This window comes from Poecilia latipinna, unplaced genomic scaffold (assembly GCF_001443285.1).
Source record: "Poecilia latipinna isolate Pla-1442-1.1 unplaced genomic scaffold, P_latipinna-1.0 Scaffold259, whole genome shotgun sequence".
Classification (NCBI taxonomy): Eukaryota; Metazoa; Chordata; class Actinopteri; order Cyprinodontiformes; family Poeciliidae; genus Poecilia; species Poecilia latipinna.
The window spans coordinates 298,789-316,942 of NW_015112875.1; the positions used below are offsets into that span (position 1 = coordinate 298,789).

The following is an 18,154-nucleotide window of genomic DNA, read 5'->3' on the forward strand; positions in this document are numbered from 1 at the left end:
CTTATGTAACTACTTCTGGAGCCCACAGTGTAACTTAAAACTCTCTAACACAGGTAAGTGTTTCACATATTGGTCTGCACAGATAGCACTTTTCTTTTCAAGTAGACTGAGCTAAAGGATACTTTTTTGTGGTCAGATGAGTTTTGGTTTCAGTCGGTTTTGGGAAAAAAGGATATCTGCTTGTTTGTTGGAAAATCAGAAATACCATCCAGGCTTATCAATGAAAGGGGCATTAAACAGAGACTGTTATGGCTTATGGTGCATCATTGGAAATTGATGTCTGACTTGTGTATATGTGAGCATATCATTGACAGAGGCATCTATTGGACAGTGTAGAAAAACCTTTGCTACCATCATAAACATATATTTCCTGAGAGACTTATTTCGACATGACTTATAACACTATTTCCCATATGGATGGCAAAGTGCATGTAGTAACTGTCCTGTCTGAAGTGCAGACCTGAATCTAGGCATATCAGGAATGGAAGCACAAACATGGACTGTCAAGCAGCAGAAATCTTTACGATCAGTTTCTGTTGGAACTGAAATAAATTCACCTTCTTAGGATGAGCTGGCTTGCTCCGGTCTTCTAGCTACCGGCCACAGTCAGAAATAGACATGCACCTTCAAAAGTTTCTAATGTATTTTCTGCTTGTTAATGTCAACTTTTTCCTCCCCTAAAGTTAGAGATCCTTGTGGATTTGAGTGTAAACCCCTTGGTAAATTTAGAATATTACACATATATGCAATCTGTTGAAAATTTATTGGTGTGGATTTTTTTTTTCTTTCACATTTATGCCATTGTAGAAAGCTCTGCCTCACCTGGGGATTACTGGTTCTCAAAAAGGGTAAAGACTCAAAACATACAGAGTGAGAGGATAACATTTAACTGCACTTAAATGGCTATCTATGGGCCCAGATCCTAATCCTATTGAACATTTTATTCTGGTGAGCTGACATTTCACTGTGAAGCACAGATATCACTTTTTGGTAGTGTGGCCACAGAATCTGAAATATGGGGTGCCATCTTTTCTCCATGCTGTTTTCATGTGAAATATGACCAATCATACAGTCAAAATGTATTTGTATGGAACACACAATGCTGTTAAAAGCAGCAAGACAAACAGAAAACAATGAGAGACAAACGCGTTAAAAACAAAAAAAACCCACAAATGTGAAAAAGTGATGAACTGCGGAAATGCAATCAAGTAGACTGCAATCAAAAGAAAAATCTGATTTAAGTGAAATATGTAATACATATGGAAACAGTGTCATTAAAGCTTTCAGGTTTCACGTTATATCAGATATTGTTGTTCTTTTGTGTTTTCTGTAAAGTTTCCAAATAATTTGTCCACGTCTCTGTTTTCACTTCTGACCTCCAGGAGGAATAACCTTGTAACTCTAATGCACTCTGTTTCTACACTTTGTCATTGTCCTTTTTCTCACATCAAGTTATGTAAAGACACCATCAACCATAAAGCAATGATCTCCTTTCATGATGATGACACTCACTGATGAATGGAAGTGTGTTATAGTGGACATTAGCAATGTCATCCCATTTTTAAAATTTGATCCATAGCTGTCGGCGCGCCCTTGACTCCAGTAAACAGGATGTTCTTCAAGCATTTATAATGTATGAGCATATAACTTCAATTTTAAAGGGAAGTTTGTTTACAGTCTTGCTTAGAATTTGAAGGCAGTATGAGTGTTTAGTATAAACACTTTGAAACAGGCAGCCATTTTAGTTTGCCCTTTGTCTAGACTTTTAAGAGTTATGAACTAAAACTGAAGGTCTAAAAGATAGCTACATTTGTATTTGATGTGTGTTTTAGAGTAAGTCAAAATTAGAAAAATAAATTTCCAATAACTCTATCTCTTTTGATTATTTTGATGTAAATCATGTTTTGCTGTTAAGTGTCTGAGTTTATGTGCCTCAGTTGGTTAGTTTGGATGATCAAATTCAGAAACGATTTGGGAAAGCCCATTTAATGGGCATTTCATAGGTTAATTTACATAAACTGAGTTAAATGGAGACAGGACAAAGATCTTAATAGGGCATGTTCCCAAAACGCAGAAAATGCCATTTGTACAAACTCAGGCACTTTAAAAGGCAGTTCTACAAAATATCAAGAAATACAAATAATCTCAAAAATAAATCTCTTTTGCTCTCTTTATTATGACATCAACCAAATAAAACACATGTTAGTAATCTTAACAGGTTAGTGTGGTTTAAAAGGAAGCTGATCTTTTTATGCAGTATGCATCTTGTTTTAAGATGCAGAAGAAGAAAAGTGTATCTGCAAACAGAGCTGTCATGCTGTTGAAAAATACTTGGTTTTGCAGTTTTCCTTTAATGGGTCACCTATTTTTCCCCAATAGCTTTATCACTTATTCACTCCAGACTCCTGCAGCTTTGGAAAAGCTACTTTTAAGAATAGTTTGCAAAATGTGTTTTGTGCCGTATCAGCTTTATTATTATGGCTATTTCTAATTTGATATTCCAAAGGGAGTTTCCTCCTTTTAAATGCATTCCTTTTTTTGTTTCTGGTTTCTTTTTTTGGCGTAATAAAGTTAAATGAAATTTAAAAAAGTGGACCATATGTTCCACAGGGAGAAATAATAAAAAACTAAGTCAGCACAAATGACATAGTCCTAGAAGTCAAAATATGATTACAGGACAGTAATAGGTGTTGCTGTAAAAAGTGTGTCTGCAGTGATTTTGAATAAGAGGTTTCACATTAACTAAATCTTTTGAAAGATAAATATATATATTTTTTATACCCACATAACCAAGAAACAATGAGGAATATTTTTTTCCCAATGATATGATACATCTTTACTCTGCACCTTTGGATGCAACACATCTATTTTTTTCTGCTAAACTCATTACTACTTAATGCTATTTTTCAATGGTCCACTGTCATGTATAGAGATCCGAAATCCCTGCAGGTCTCCACACCTCAACACAGGGAACTGGTGTCTTTGATCAATGTGTGTATTTATATCTTGCTTAGCTTCAAAGCAACATGTAGTCATTTGCATGTTCATTATGAGCCTAAAATGGCCAATTATTCTATCAAAGGCGTCTTCAGAGGACTGACCCTGAGATCCCAAACAGTCACATGACAAATTAGCCAATTAAACATGTTTGATGTTCATGCCCCCCTGCAGTGCTGAATAAAGTGTTGACCATGCAGAATAATTTTATTGTCCTAAAGGGGGGGGCGAGAAAATTACAACTTCATCCACAGAGAAACGGCAGTGTCGGAGACTGAAATATAGAAAGGCAATCTCTCCCAGAGAGAGACAAAGTGGTGTGACTTGATGTAGGGTGTCAAAAGACACTTCAAAATGTTCATTTTTTTGTTCTTCTCATTTGCTACTTTTTACTTCAACTCAAATATTAGGAATTCACTTTCACTTCACCGTCTGGCTTTCATTTCACATACCATCCAAATTTGTCAGATTTTGTATAAATTTAATTAAGATATCTTTGAAACAGTATTTCAGTTTGAATAAACATGTTGCTACAGATTTAATCAAAGTTTGGTTTAAATATGTAATTTCATCTTTATTGTTTTTGTTTTTGGTATAACATACAAAGTGAAATCACAGTTCTCTCTATGGAAAATGAAAAAGGTCAAGAACAGATGACAAACTAACCTTTCAAGCAGGATTTTCTGAGCTCAAAAGTAATTTTCTAACCTTATTTTTTATTTCGTTCTTCATTGCTTTATGGATTTAAAGATTTATTTATAATGACCTTCACAGTAAATTCTGAAACAGGAGCAGAAGTCTCATCTCACATCTGAGCTTGTTGTGAGCACTTTGCATGCATATAACTGTCAGTCAGACCAGCAGTGATGGTTTGAGGCTCCACTGCTCAGATATCCATTTCAGATCCAGTCAGGTGTTGCTGCAGTGACACCTTTAGTTGCTCTTAAAGATTGCAATCAGTGACCTCTGATTTGGGTAGCCCACTTGTCATCCTGTGCTTTCATGATGTATTGTGAACCGCGGCAGTAGCCAGGGCCCTGGAGACGGTGATGGAAAAGCTGAAGAGGTGTTAGGGAGCAGATGCAGGGATAGGAAAGCTTTCTGCAGAGTTGACTCTAGCTATTCTGCTGAGCATACACTTTCACTATATAAATAAAACAGTAGTGCTTTTAAAGTGGCAGGTCAAAGCAGGGTGGGGCTTCATTCACTGCTGGGGCACTGGTGTTTGTACTGGAATATAGCGTTGAGCAAAGCCTTTGGTCATTCCTTGTTTCTCCACACTTTGTTTCCAAGGAGTCACACTTTCTTTTCAAGAATTTTGGAAAGTTTCTCTTGAACTCTGAAGGGGTTCTGAGTTTTGTGGGGTTTTGAACCATAACCAAACTTTTTTTTTTTTAATCAATCAACTATATTTTCAGTTTTTAACTAGTTCAAGTAAAATGAAAACATCTGGCAACAAATGCTCCAAAGAGTCAATTTAAAATTAATTTCCTGGTAAATTCACTTTTATATGTCCAGTAGACACAACACCGCCTCATCTCTGGTGTTCTGCAGCCTTTTTAACATTTTAGTAATTCAAAGGGCAGAATTATACAGCTTTGAACAAAACCTTCTAACATTGGCATAGTACCAGACTGAAAATGTAAATGAGCTACAAAGGTCTTTGAAATTCCTTCAGAAAATCTGGAGAACTTTCAATGAAAGCCTGCTGAAAAGATTTCAATATAGTCTGAAAATGTAAGGAAGTAAAAAGATATGTAAAGAAACGGGGTCAGCACAATGTACGTGTGACATTGTAGATTTTTTTATTGTGAATTTTCAGCAGTGCATTAAGCAGTCTTATAAAAATGATTGCATGATATTTGATTAAAGAAAACATCTACTGTCCTATCCTTTCATCATGCTGTATGTAATTGTTTCTGCGATGAATGATGATTTAAAGAACTGTTTCACCATATTATGTGATGTGTTGTGCATCACTGTGCACAGTGATGGCTTTCGTTGTTTTATTGGAGGTGGCGCCCATCATGTTTACAATATTGAACATTCATGAACATCCAGGAATCAAGAACACTGCTTTCAGTTTTCATGCTCCATCAAGTGCACTAGCATCTCCCTGTAGACTCAGTGGTACTTTGCCCAGGAGAATATCATTATGTTCTATTTTGAATTTGGCCTTGTTTCTCTTGTGGGAAATGAAAAAAATAATGGTATTCGGTTTATCTTAAGGTTTTTTTTTTTTTTTTTTGTTTTGTCCCTGAAATAGACACTGTCTCTTAAGTTATCTCAGTATCAAACTACATTTCCAACTCCATTTAGCATTGCCTCAGTAAAATGTTTTGTCACATATCCAAAATGATGTGTTGCAGCTATTTTAGAATTCATGTCTTATTCCATCTGGTGTTACATTAAATATAGATGATTTTGCACAAAGCTCAATAAATGAACTCTGTCCGTTTGCCATACTGAGACTGAGGACAATCTGCTTTAATCAATAATTGTGCAGAGAAGTACTGAAAGACAAACCCGGATCCCTGTGTGTTTACGCTGACAGCACTACCTACTCGCTTACACTGCATGTGATGAATGTAAAATCTGATATGTTCTAATTTTAACAAATGCATTTTCCTGTCGGTTATGATGCAAGTATTGGCACATTGGAAAATGAAAACCCAAATGGGGATGTTAGGTTGCAGGTTAGGTAGTTCAGTTTCATCTTAGTTTCACCTCAAAAATGTATTTATCTTAATAAAGTCACAAAACTGCCTTTGGGGCTGGTGTACGATGAGCTATCCTGTTTCATTTACAAGATGACCTTGGAAAAAAAAAAGAGGAACGTTTATTCAGCTTTTCTTTGGTTAAGATAATTTTACATATTTTTACAGAGGAAGAAACCAAAACTCTGGAAGTTTTTTTTTTTATTATTATTATTTTTTATTATTATTATTATTATGGGAGAAAAACTGAAAGAAAAGAACAAAAACAAATAGTAGTTACCCAAACAGATAAAATACCTAATTAGTGGCAACTGGATTGAATTTTGTGAGGCAAACTTTATTTGGATTAAAAAATATGGCATTTAAAATATTGTGGCATTTTGTGCTATGAGATCCATCTACCGTTGGTAAATTGTGAAAATCAATGGGATGTATATGATTGCTACTTCAGTTGCTTCACAGAAATCAAAATGCTTGAAAAACCATCTTCCACTTGATAGCTGCTGCTTCTGCAATGCTGCCTTATGGGAGGAGTTCATCATTCACAACCGACTCAAAGCGGAAAAAACTGAATTTCTATCTCATTAATTACTTAACATGATGTGAACAGACTTTTTCTCGTTTGCTTAGCTTCTCCTCAATTGCCAACTTTATGTTCTGTAGAATGAGATCCAGGAAACTGCTGGGCATGCACCACCTCATGTATCTGAGTGATAAATCCAACCAGCATGCTGTGAAGCTAAGCAGTAACATTAGGCCAACCTTGGACCTCCAAATCTCATTAGAATAAGCATACATCAGATAACACATTCCTCAGGTGATGGCAAACTTTTCCATCTAGATATGATCACACTGTGTCAGCTCGTCAAGGGACAATGATCCACCCAGGAAAATGTGTAGTTTCAGGTTTTCTGACCTGATACTATGATCACAGAACCAGAATTGGTTCCAACTCAACCAGAAATAGAATCTTCATTTTTAACCTGAATAAGTATTTGAATCTAAAAATCTATTTATTCTATTTATTAAAAAATGATATGACGATAGTCATTCGAGATGCTGGCTGAAAGATGTTTCAAAGTTATAGTCATCTTTTTTTCTAACATGTAGTATTAACAAATGGCTGACTTTGTAATGTATCTGTAATGATCGTCCAAGCTCATTACCCATGACAGCCTCTGGCATGCTAACAGCACTTTCTTCCTCAGTTGTTCAGTAAGCACAGACAGCTTTTCTGCCAGTTTTACTTTTATAATTTGACACAAGTTAGTTCTCAATATATTGAGACAGAATATATGTTTATAGGTTGCAAACCATATATCTCTAACCACAGGATCAGCTTTAGTTTTCAAAATATATTTATTGACTCAAACACAATATTAAAAGTGAAAATATAAATGCTTTCACTTTAGGCCAAAATACAACTTGTTTTTTTCTTTTTTTTTTTACCTTCCTGCTTCAGTCTGTTCGTCATTTGTGTGGTTAAAATCAGTTAATGGTGGTCCACCACACAGTTACAGATTGTGACATCATCTGGCAATTTTTAATTATTTTATTTTTTTTATTATTTTATTCATGGTTTCATCTGGCTGTTTGTTCCATGTTGGGTAACCTGTCACAGCTGTAGACCTGAAATAGTTTGAGTCAAAGATAACAAGATCTTTCTTACCAATATGATTGTTCAATCTGATTCATATGCATTGATCATAGCTATTTGGTAACTTACTACAAATCAGTGCTTGAGTCTTTCTCTCCAGTTTCTGGTCGGCTGTTAATCCTGCTACATGCTCTGCATACAGTGTCACCAGTACAGCCAGAGTATGATGATGTAAGAGACGTGAATCCTATGTTACCTTTCCTCATATGTAGATAAGAAAAAATATGAGCTCATTTCAAACCTGATATAAGCCTGCAACGATGTGCTAAAGCTATAAAATCCTCTAAATCAGCTGAGCCCTGTCAGCTTCTCTCTCTGCACGTGTGTGTGTGTGTGTGTGTGTGTGCGTAGATGCATAACTTGTAAAGTTCTTTGATGTAACTGACCTTCATATCCCCAGGGTGCTCCAACAGCCATTTATCTTTTATTCATTTTGCCATTTGTGACCAAGGCAGCTACTCTGACACTGAAACTTGTCCAAACCGACCCTTTTCCATGAAATGCGGCAGACTGCTGCTGTCAGGGTATTTAACACTGACTCTGCCTCCTGTTCTAACAGAGAAGCAACTTTTATATTTCTCCTGATCATTCAGTTCCACCTATGGGAAGTAAAGAACCTTGCTCAGCTTCGCTGTTGGTGTTCACACCCTGGTTCCTGCACAACTCAGACTGAGAATGCAACTCAAACATCTGTCAATACCTTTGTTTGTCTCCCTTGCAGCTTTACCCGCTAACAAAAAAAACAACAACAAAAAAACAAAAAAAAAAAAACATTGAAGCATTGGTCCTGAGCATTCCAATATTTACTTCTTTCTGTGTGGCTTTGCACACCTCAGAACTGACAACGAAGCACCACGAGAGAGTTCAGGTAAATATTTAGGGCCAGAAACCAGTGAGATCATTCTGAAACAAGGCCTGCAGTGTTTGTTCATGATTGTAGCATACGCCACAGTGCACTGTTGAAGATCCACAAGAATCAATGACATTGACTCTTCAAACCCCAGCTTTACTAAAGTTGATACACCCCCGCAAACAAAAATTAATACAGCGCCAGAAGTTTCCAACTACCTTTTATTTATTGCCACCTAAGTTGTGCTTTCCATAGTCCTTTTTTCTTAATTTTCTTTTGTCTACTTTGATTGGTTGGAGCTGGTTTTCTGAATGACAAGACAAAAATACCTCAATCACTCTCGTGCCTTGCAAAAATATTTCCATTCCTTGTGTATTCATTATTTATCAAACTTCATCCACAAACTATTATGTATTTTGCTGGGATTTTATGTGATAAGCCAACACAAAGTAGTCTATGATTTTTTTTTTTACTAAAAGTATTGGAATAGATTCACATTTAACTCCTTTTTATTCTGCTTAACCTAAAATAAAGACAAAACTTGTGTGACAAAAGCGCATTCATCCAAACGTCTGCTAAAGGATCCAGGATTACTTACAGTTTACAAATGCACAATGGTATTGTATGCATACAAAAATAATATTTTTTATATCAAAAATATGCATAACAGTGTTAGTCTATTGCGTACAATCCTAATTCAATAATTTTTTTCAGGCTGCTGTAACTATTTTTTCTCATTATTCAACAATTTTGGATTATCTACTACATAAACCCTTCTTGATATACGGTTGCATATGAAAACTTTCTCAAAATACTGCATATTATTTTAAAGTTAGGTATAAAACTTCCACCTTGTGGACTTTAAAGGGTCACGTAGGATTGAGATGAAAGTATAGTAGAGCTGGAGTCAAATGTTAAAGTCTTGTAAAGTTTGAGACTGTCTTGCAGTTCTCTCATCCCTCATAAGGATTAGGGCTAGGATTTTTCAAGCTTCTCATTTTTAAGTTTACTGATTGCTCAAGTTGTTTCGCCCAGGGAATGTTGACAGAGATCTATAAGATAAAAATGAGATGGTACAGTGAAGCTGTTTGCTCCTGTCGCTGGTTTGTTCTTTCTCAGGATTACAAGTCATCAACCCTCAACACGTAGGCAGTTCTACTGATCAGAGATCTCATAATGACACTCTGTAAATTGGTTTTGCTTTATCATTCCGAACAAAGTTCAGATGTCTTGTAAAAGACTCCATGTAGCCGATGTTGTTCTTAGATGTTGATTACACCAGAGAGTGTGACAGTGATGTCACTGTTCTTCCCAGAGAATTATAAAAAGGAGAACAAAGTTGTTTTTGTTCTGGGCTGGCTGACATCAGCTAATAAAACTTTTACTAGGGGAGGTACACTTCCAGTTGAAACAAAGAGAAATAATTTTGACGAGTGTAAACCTTTGATTCTTGTCATTATTTTCTCTTTAGCTCCGTTTCGCCTTCCCTCCTCTAAACCTTTTATCCAGTTGACATCTTTGATGTAAACCCTTTGATGGCAGATTGTAAATACAGGGTGATCATGTTTTCTGTTGCTGTCAGGGTTTGCTCCTGACACCTGTATGATGAATTTGTTAATCAGTTTCTTCATCGCTTGGTGAAATGCTGCAAGTGTGGGTGTGCATATTTTTTTCTGTGAAAGACTCCTGAGCATCCATTCTGAGGCAGAAAATCACAGAAACGCTCAGGTTAAGTGCTTACTTAATACACACAGGAGCTTATGGTAGATCCAGAAGGGCGATTTGTTTGTTCAAATGCTAATTGGCAAGAATTTTAATAATTCTAGTGTGTGAATTTAATCATTATTGAATTTATGTTTTAGAAACAGACATCATGCTGCTGTTTATATATCGACACAAACAATTTAAAAGAATCAAGATGCTCATTAGGCAAGGTCAGGTTTCTAAAAGGGGAGTTATTATGTAGAATTAACTTTTTTTTAGCTTTTATTTCTTGTTATAATGCGAGTCTGCTGAACTCATTATTGCCATACTTCTCAGTCCAACTCGCCTAAGAATGGTTAACTGCATAATGAGAAGTATTTTTGTGTTGACATGCTGAAGATCAGAAAGAGTAGGAGCTTCTTAAAGAGACAGAGGTCTGATTTCAATGACCTCTGTCTTTGTAACTGGACAAGTCATATTTAATATATACAGTGTTTTTTATAACAGCTGAAAGTAACAGAGTTAGTTGTGCTATAAAATGGCACTATGTGCCTGTAAAATACACAAAACTGCCACTTTAAGTCAAAGTCTGTGGGCACGGCATGCCCTGTTACCTAACAACCCAAGCGGAGCTCAAACACATTTGGTCAGCTGGTTTTATCGATGTACGCGTTGTTCACTGGCTGCTTGAAAAGATGTTTTGTTGTTGACTTACTTATGGTTTGTCTTTTGTTTTGTAAACCTAATAAGACCTGTTAACCTGTTCCAGGATATGTAATAGGACCCTTTTAAAGAAAAGCATAAAATAACTACATTCATAATAAACTCCAACTAAATTTGATAGAAGTTTTGAAATCAACAGTGATGGTTGTGTAGAATATTCACGCTTCTTGCTACTCTGGTCTATATGAAGCAACAGTTGGAGTCCACCAGGCCAATCTTAGCTGTTTGCTTAACTAACAGGTTAGGTTAGCAAGCCAGCAGTCAGCTGCTTTACACACATGGTACTCTAGTCTCCTGGCATGCTAACAGTTCATTCAAAATAACTTTACCATCAGTTTGCAGCTGTCTTTTAGTATTTGCTATATTACAAATTATTCTTGTAAATTTTTAAAGCATAACCTTTTAAAATGGTGCTATGTCTTAAGACTGCTAACCTGATAATATGTTTGTGTTCCCATCAGCTTGATAACAGAGAGCAGAGAAGAAAATGTAGCACCACAAGGCACAGAAATGGCATGCTGCTGTGTAAATTAGTAACAAAGTAACAAATCATAGATGTATTCTATAGAAAAAAAAAATCTTGAATGAGTTGTGTTGCAATGGTGCTGTATAGAAAATCAGACTAGACCTCTAAGAGGCAGAATGGGATGCAGTCAGGAAGACACTGTTTTCAGATTTAATAAAAATTACAGATTTTTTTTAAAAACCCAGTCCACGTGAGCTTTTTCAGCTCAGATTAAATTTGAAAATGTTTAAAACAATTTTAAGCAATTGTTGAACAATTTTCTGTTTCCCTATTTCCTCTGTTGCCAGATGATGACTGCAGGCTGAATGACTACCGCCGTCTGAAAACCAAGATTCTGGATTTACATGACAAGCGATACCTGGGAGCTGCAGGTCACGGGGCCCACAAGGACAGCATGGCAGCCAAGAAGCAACTGGTTGACCTGATGTTTAAACGCTTCGATGTAGATCGCAACAGACTGATAGATGCTAGCGAGCTCTCACAGGTAAGCAGTTTAAAGCTGTAATATTTTTAAAATATTGTCAGTTATGCAAATAGGTGCTGTAATGGATCAGCTTCTTGTTTAATTTAAAAGCCTTTCACACTGTATGAAGCATAATAGTTCAAATAACAAACTTAAACGCTAAGGGTAACAACATGTGGTGCAGGGTAAAGATTGCTCGAAACAGAAGGGTTGGTACGCTGAAGAACAAATTAAGCCACTCTCATTCACATAGTTTAATTCTAATGGTCTGATAATGACAGCAATTACAAAACTGCTGGGAACAAAATGTTTTTGTTTCACTATTTGTTAATTCCACTAAATGCAATTTAAATGCAGCAGGGTGTGTCATTTATTTTTCAGGAGGCAAAATCACCCACCATATTGCAAAGTTTTATAACTGAAGAAACTGTTGCATTACCTGGAAACCCAATAAAGCTTTAATAGCACATCACCATATTTAAACAATATTTATTTTTCATCAAATGATGTAGAAAAAAACTGATACATTTTAGTTGTTACTTAATTGTCTCTGTTATAAAAAAAATGACCAAATTATAACATTACTGGTTGTTACAAGAACAAATGGTTATTGGAAATGATTGAACTTAAGAATTCACTCATTGTCATACAAAACTTGTGTTTAAAAAAAGTTATGCTTTTAATTCAGTGGGAGGTCCATTATGGAATGCATTTGCATGAAGGAGATGTACTGTTCAGTGGCAGGTTAATTTTCATTTTGCCCCATGTGTCCAGAGTGACTGACGGCAAACACAGCCACTCATAAAAAAACCTTCACCAATCTGAGAAGAACATCAATAGGTGTCTGTCATGGAGCTTTGACTTCTGAAAATCAAAATGTGTGGAACGAGGAAAAAGAGGCAAAAATGCTCTGCAGTCTTTCACAAAGTGGGACACCTGCACCCACAAAGGCTGTGTTGACAGCCATAGATCACTGATTTGGAAAGGTTATTATTTTAAAGCAAACTGAAACCCTTCTCTTGATTTTGCGATCACTTGTGTTTGGTTGTGATTATTCCACAGACCCATTCACCTTACAGTTAATTAAATAATTAAGGCAAGGACAAGCTGAGATTTTATGTTTAATGCCAAAAAGCCAACAAATGTCATTCTGGATCAGCAGCACCGGTACAGCAGAGCTGAAGCAAATGAAAACATCTGAACCAACAGGCAGCAGAGGGAGTATGGACCACTCTGCTACACTTCAGCTGTGCATCGAGTGAAAAGACACTCCACTTTCCAATGATGTATCAGCTGGCACATATTCCAGATGCAGTCCAGCAGGAATGATTATCTGTACGCCCACCTAGGTTGTATGGTTGTTAAAAACAAAAGATGAATGTTCTGCTGTGCAATTATTTTGTTTAAACTGAATTTTTTACAGGCCAGACTGCATCGTCCAGCTGCTTGCATACGTTCTTCTGTCATTTTAACTCGTTATTTAATAACTTCTATGGTTCTGACGGCTCACACTGTTTCAGTCTAACTTTCAGTTCTACTGAGAAAATCCTCCCTGCTGCTCATCACTTCTGTGTGCAAACTTAAAACACAGAGGTGTGCATTTAATATTCTCAATGTTGCTATTGTAATGTTGTAACACTGTAACAGAAACTGCTTCTATCATTTTTGCTTTGGATACAATATTTTATAATAGCCATAAGTATTTTAATAAACTTTCTTGCCACGTCTTTAATGTTTAGCTTGAATTCGAAGACAGTAGTGTCTGAGGATTTGAAAAGTTTCAGTACTTAAAGCAAAATGTAACCCCTTTGATCATTTAATTAATGATCTTTATATCTGCATAATAAAATCAAAGGACTAATGGAGTTGCTTTTCTCTGCATCATAATCTCATGCATTTATCTCTGCCTTTCTTCCACTCTGGTAGCTACAGAGGGTGTCTTTAAGTAAACCTTTTGAAAAGCAATGTGGGTCAAAAGAGTCTTGTGCTCCTGGGGAGCCGCAGCCTTTAACCATCACTAGTAAGAAGGATGTTGTAAGAAAAGCTTTTTGTGGCTGGCATGAGTGAGGAGGGCATTCTTGGCATAACAAAGTCTCTGCATACCTGAAGACTGATTTATTATGCAGTATATTTGAATAATTGAAGGGGCTAAGCACCCTGCAGCGAATTTTCAAACCCACAATTTCAGTTGCTTTTCTTGTTACCTTACTGCTGATACAGTTGAACATCTACTCTGCAGAGGGCTTGGAATTGTTAGTGCCTATGTCGTCAGTGAAGCAGGATTCACTACTTTGATTTGAATGTCTTTATATAGTCCAATGAATCTAAATTTCAAAATGTGTTATTTTTTTTTGCAGTAAATGATGCCAAAAGATGGTATAAGAGATGCTAAAGTTAGGAGAATTAATTTTGACCGTCTCAGCGTCTGTAATATAAAGCTGGAAGGATTTGAAAGTGAGGATATTTGTTCAATCTTCTCAGGCCAAAGTAGAAGGAACTTTTCAAAGGACTAAAAGGTTTTTCTCACTGTGTTAAAAAAACGAGTTTGGCAGATCTCCCACAGAAATTGCTTCCTAGGAGGAAAGCATGTATGGCAGCATAAAAAAAGTGTTGGTGGATTGAGAAGACATAAAATTATTTTGTTTCTTCTTTTTTTGGTTTATGTTTCATATGTATTTGAAATTTGAGAACTAAAATGTTTTAAATTTAGACAATATTTTTATCCCTCCCTGAAGCAACTGCATGATGATTAAAGGGACAAAACAATTAATAGGATTAAGCGTGATGAATCAATTATTGGAATAATCATCAACTAATTGATTAATCTTTAAGTGGGGTACACAGACTATAAAATATGGTATTTAGTGAAATATCAACACCCTCACATCAGTAATTAAGCCAAAACTGTAGATAAAATGCATGTAGCATTAAAGAAGTAAAGGAAAACGTGTTAGTCTGTAAATATGTTCTACCTGGAAAATAAAAATATGTTCTACCATAAAATAAGCTTAGGTGTTTAAATGAAAAATTTGCGATTTTTTTTCATCCGATTAATTGATTAATCATCTGAATTATCAGTAGAATTCTTGATTACTAAAATAACCAAGAGGCTATCCTAAAACAATGCTAAATTAGTTTGTTGGGTGACTGGAAGTCTACTTAGTCTATTTTTTATTATATATACACTGCTCAAAAAAATAAAGGGAACACTCAAATAACACATCCTAGATCTGAATGAATGAAATATTCTCATTGAATACTTTGTTCTGTACAAAGTTGAATGTGCTGACAACAAAATCACACAAAAATCATCAATGGAAATCAAATTTATTAACTAATGGAGGCCTGGATTTGGAGCCACACACAAAATTAAAGTGAAATGTTCCATTTTTTTTAGCAGTATATATATATATATATATATATATATATATATATATATATATATATAATTAGAGTAGTTTTGTGTTGTTGCATTAAGTTTTTTAATCCCAGTGGAACCAATGAATAATGTACTATTGATTTTTTTCTGAAATACAAAATTGAAAAGCAAGCAAACAACAAAACAGAACTGATAAACCCAGAATGCATATTCACGACACTTTGCTGATCTTTCAACTTTTGCCATATTTCCAAAAATATTGGATATTAATGCTAAATAAATGTTTGTCTGTGCAAGCCCTGAGAATACAATATGCACATTTTTTTAGCATTTATAAACACAAAATCATAGCTGCCAATCCTTGTGCCCTGGAGCACTTTTATAATTGGAGCGTTCTCTGAGCTCATTTGAAATGATAGAACGGAAAGCGCTCATCCTAGCTAACTTGACATGCTGGAGTGTGCACATAAAGAGCTGCAGAACAATTGTTCCTACCCTTTTAGATGTTGTGCCCTTTTAAAATGGCAAATCAAAATGTATTTTTTTTCTTTAACTTTTACAATGCCTCTACCTTATAATTTGACAGAAAATGTGACAAAATTTTTTTTTTTTTTTTTTTTTTTTGTTAAAAAATATATTGGGGTGTATTATTCACCACTGAGCTTTTTCTGGACTTGTCTGTGTTAGAATAATACACATAAAAGATAAAGGTGTAGTTAAGCGTAACATCATCTAAAACATACTTCTGCTTTCAGTGTTTTGCTTGTTTTAAGGCAGCCAAAAGAAATGACTGAAGCTATTTTTATGCGTGTACATATAAAAGCACATGTTCAAGGTCAAAGTGTGACTGTAATGGTTCAAATGTTTAAAGTTTGTGACATCATTTTGAGATATGTGTAGTATTTCTAACCTTCAAATTATGTTTTTTGCTTACCCATATCTATAGGATTCTGTTGAGTTGAATATAAAAAGTTGGTTCCAGCGACCATCTTTATAATTCTTTTAGTTTACATAGAGCAAATAGAGACAAGAAAAACTCCAGAACAGATTTCATAACCATCTCACCTACAGGTCTTGTTGCTGCAATCAAGTTCAGATTGTGCATCCTCTGTCACCATACTTAACAAATGGTATGACGCGTTTGTGCCGACATACTGTGGTTGATTTGTCCAGTCATGCGGCTATGCATATATCTTCTTTGGTATCATGTCGAAAGATAATTTTTTTCAGAAGTCATTTGATTAATTTAGATACATTGGAGAAAGCCTTTCAGAAGTGTGGGAGAAGTGGGTAGTTTGGGCTAACACTGTCTTATTAGTTACATAATATGTAGCTCCTAATTCTTTGTTATAAATTATTAAATGGAAATGTACTGAACAGCAGATATTCAAATTTCTGAGAATATTTGGGTTAAAGCTCTTTTACTCAGGTGAGGCTTGCTGAGGCTCACCTGAGTTCTCTGATCCTCCCTCAACTAATTAATCTTTTTAATTAATAATTTATATTTTATCATCTCTGACCTCTTCCTCACGCTGTTCTTCCTGTCTTCCATGCCATTGTCTGCTTTTATTCTTTTTCTTCATCTCTGTTCTCCTCCATCTTTGTCGGAGTCTCTCATAACCCCTGAGGTGAAAAACTTCAAATCAAATTAGAAATGTTATGTATTGACATAAATGCACATCATTTACACAAGTGTACCTGGGATGGAATAAAGTTCCACTGAGTACACACAACTAAAACACCAACATGTTATTTTATGCCTACATTGTTTTCATTGATTACCTCTGAACCTTCCTGTTTTCTCCCTGAAACTGATGCTTAAGCATAATAAATATCTTTACAGATATATAAACAAGATCTAATTGAGAGAGAATATTTTTAAAAGCAAATAAACAGTAAATCTAGTAAGTTCTCAGACATCAGATCATCAGCAGACTTGAATGTTGTCCATTTGTGGAAAGTCTTTCTGTCTGGAATAATAAGCTCCTAATGGTTTTGAAATTGCTTTATAACCCTTCCCGATTGATGGACAACAACAATTGCTTCTCTAAGACATTGTGTTAAGGGGCACCAGTTTCCTCCAACCAACCAACCAACCAACCAACAAAAACATCTGCCTTTATTTTTCAGAACTAACTATTCTGATTGATAATTCAAATGTATTTGAAAACAAACGCTGATCAGCTGCTTTGCATATTACATTCCTATGAAAACAACCACAATTTGTTTGGTTTTACCAGTGACTGAAGCTATTTTTTAAGTGTGTTAAAATACAGTTTTGTAATATTGCTTCACAGGATGATTACTCTATTTTATTCTGGTGAACTACAGTGTGCAGATTTAACATTGTGTTTTCTGAAATTTTTATGGTTTTAAATATATACAACAGCATGTAAAATATTGTTGTAATAGTGATATATTAGTGCTATGATTTGCCTTTTTTGGCAGAATAATTTTGAGTAATTACTGCAATGCGGTCCATATTAAGAGGAAACCGGAAAAAAAACCTAGTGTAGCTGCTAATTGCAGAAGCGTTCTCTCTGATTAATCATCCAATGTTCCATTGGCTTTGTAAATTAAGGTTCGATTTGAAACAGCCAGTGGCTGCAACCTCAATAAACATTACATCTAGTTATCACATCAGTGATGTGCCTCCGATAATTTAGAGCACATGGTGTGCTGAAAACCACTGAACACATCCAGGATCTCTTTTCAGCGTCTCAGTTGTCTATCTCCACACAAACATGAAAGGAGGAAATTAAGGAGCCTCGTGAATCATTCTATTAGTCATTTATCAAATGCCAGATATTTAAAGGAATGAGTGAAGTGAGAGCGCTGCTATTATACACATTCTATTTGTGTAATTATTTTTTTAAATAGAAATACAAATCAGAAAAAAGTGCACAGAATGAGTGGAAAATATACAAGTGCTTTATTCTTTCCTCAATAGATGAGGACACTTGATGGGAATTATGGCCATTGTTAAAAAAAATAATTGAGAGAAAATGGTTTTGGAGAAAAGATAAAATTAAGAAGCACCACAAAAGCTCAGAATGAGAAATGCTTATTTGGCTGGTGGTGCAGTGTTTCAAGGATACTGCAAGGATTTTAGATGACCACCTAATGTTTCAGCCAAGT

The 18,154-nt window shown here is 35.4% G+C and overlaps 1 protein-coding gene across 3 annotated transcripts in view; it reads left to right on the top strand.

Moving 5' to 3' along the window:
* The window catches only part of fstl5 (follistatin-like 5), a 193,977-nt gene that overhangs the window by 81,120 nt on the left and 94,703 nt on the right, over positions 1-18,154 (top strand). For all 3 annotated transcript variants that reach the window (XM_015033181.1, XM_015033179.1, XM_015033180.1), the window contains exon 5: positions 11,462-11,658. In XM_015033181.1, the coding sequence (XP_014888667.1) occupies positions 11,462-11,658 (197 nt within the window). The remainder of the gene's footprint in view (positions 1-11,461; positions 11,659-18,154) is intronic.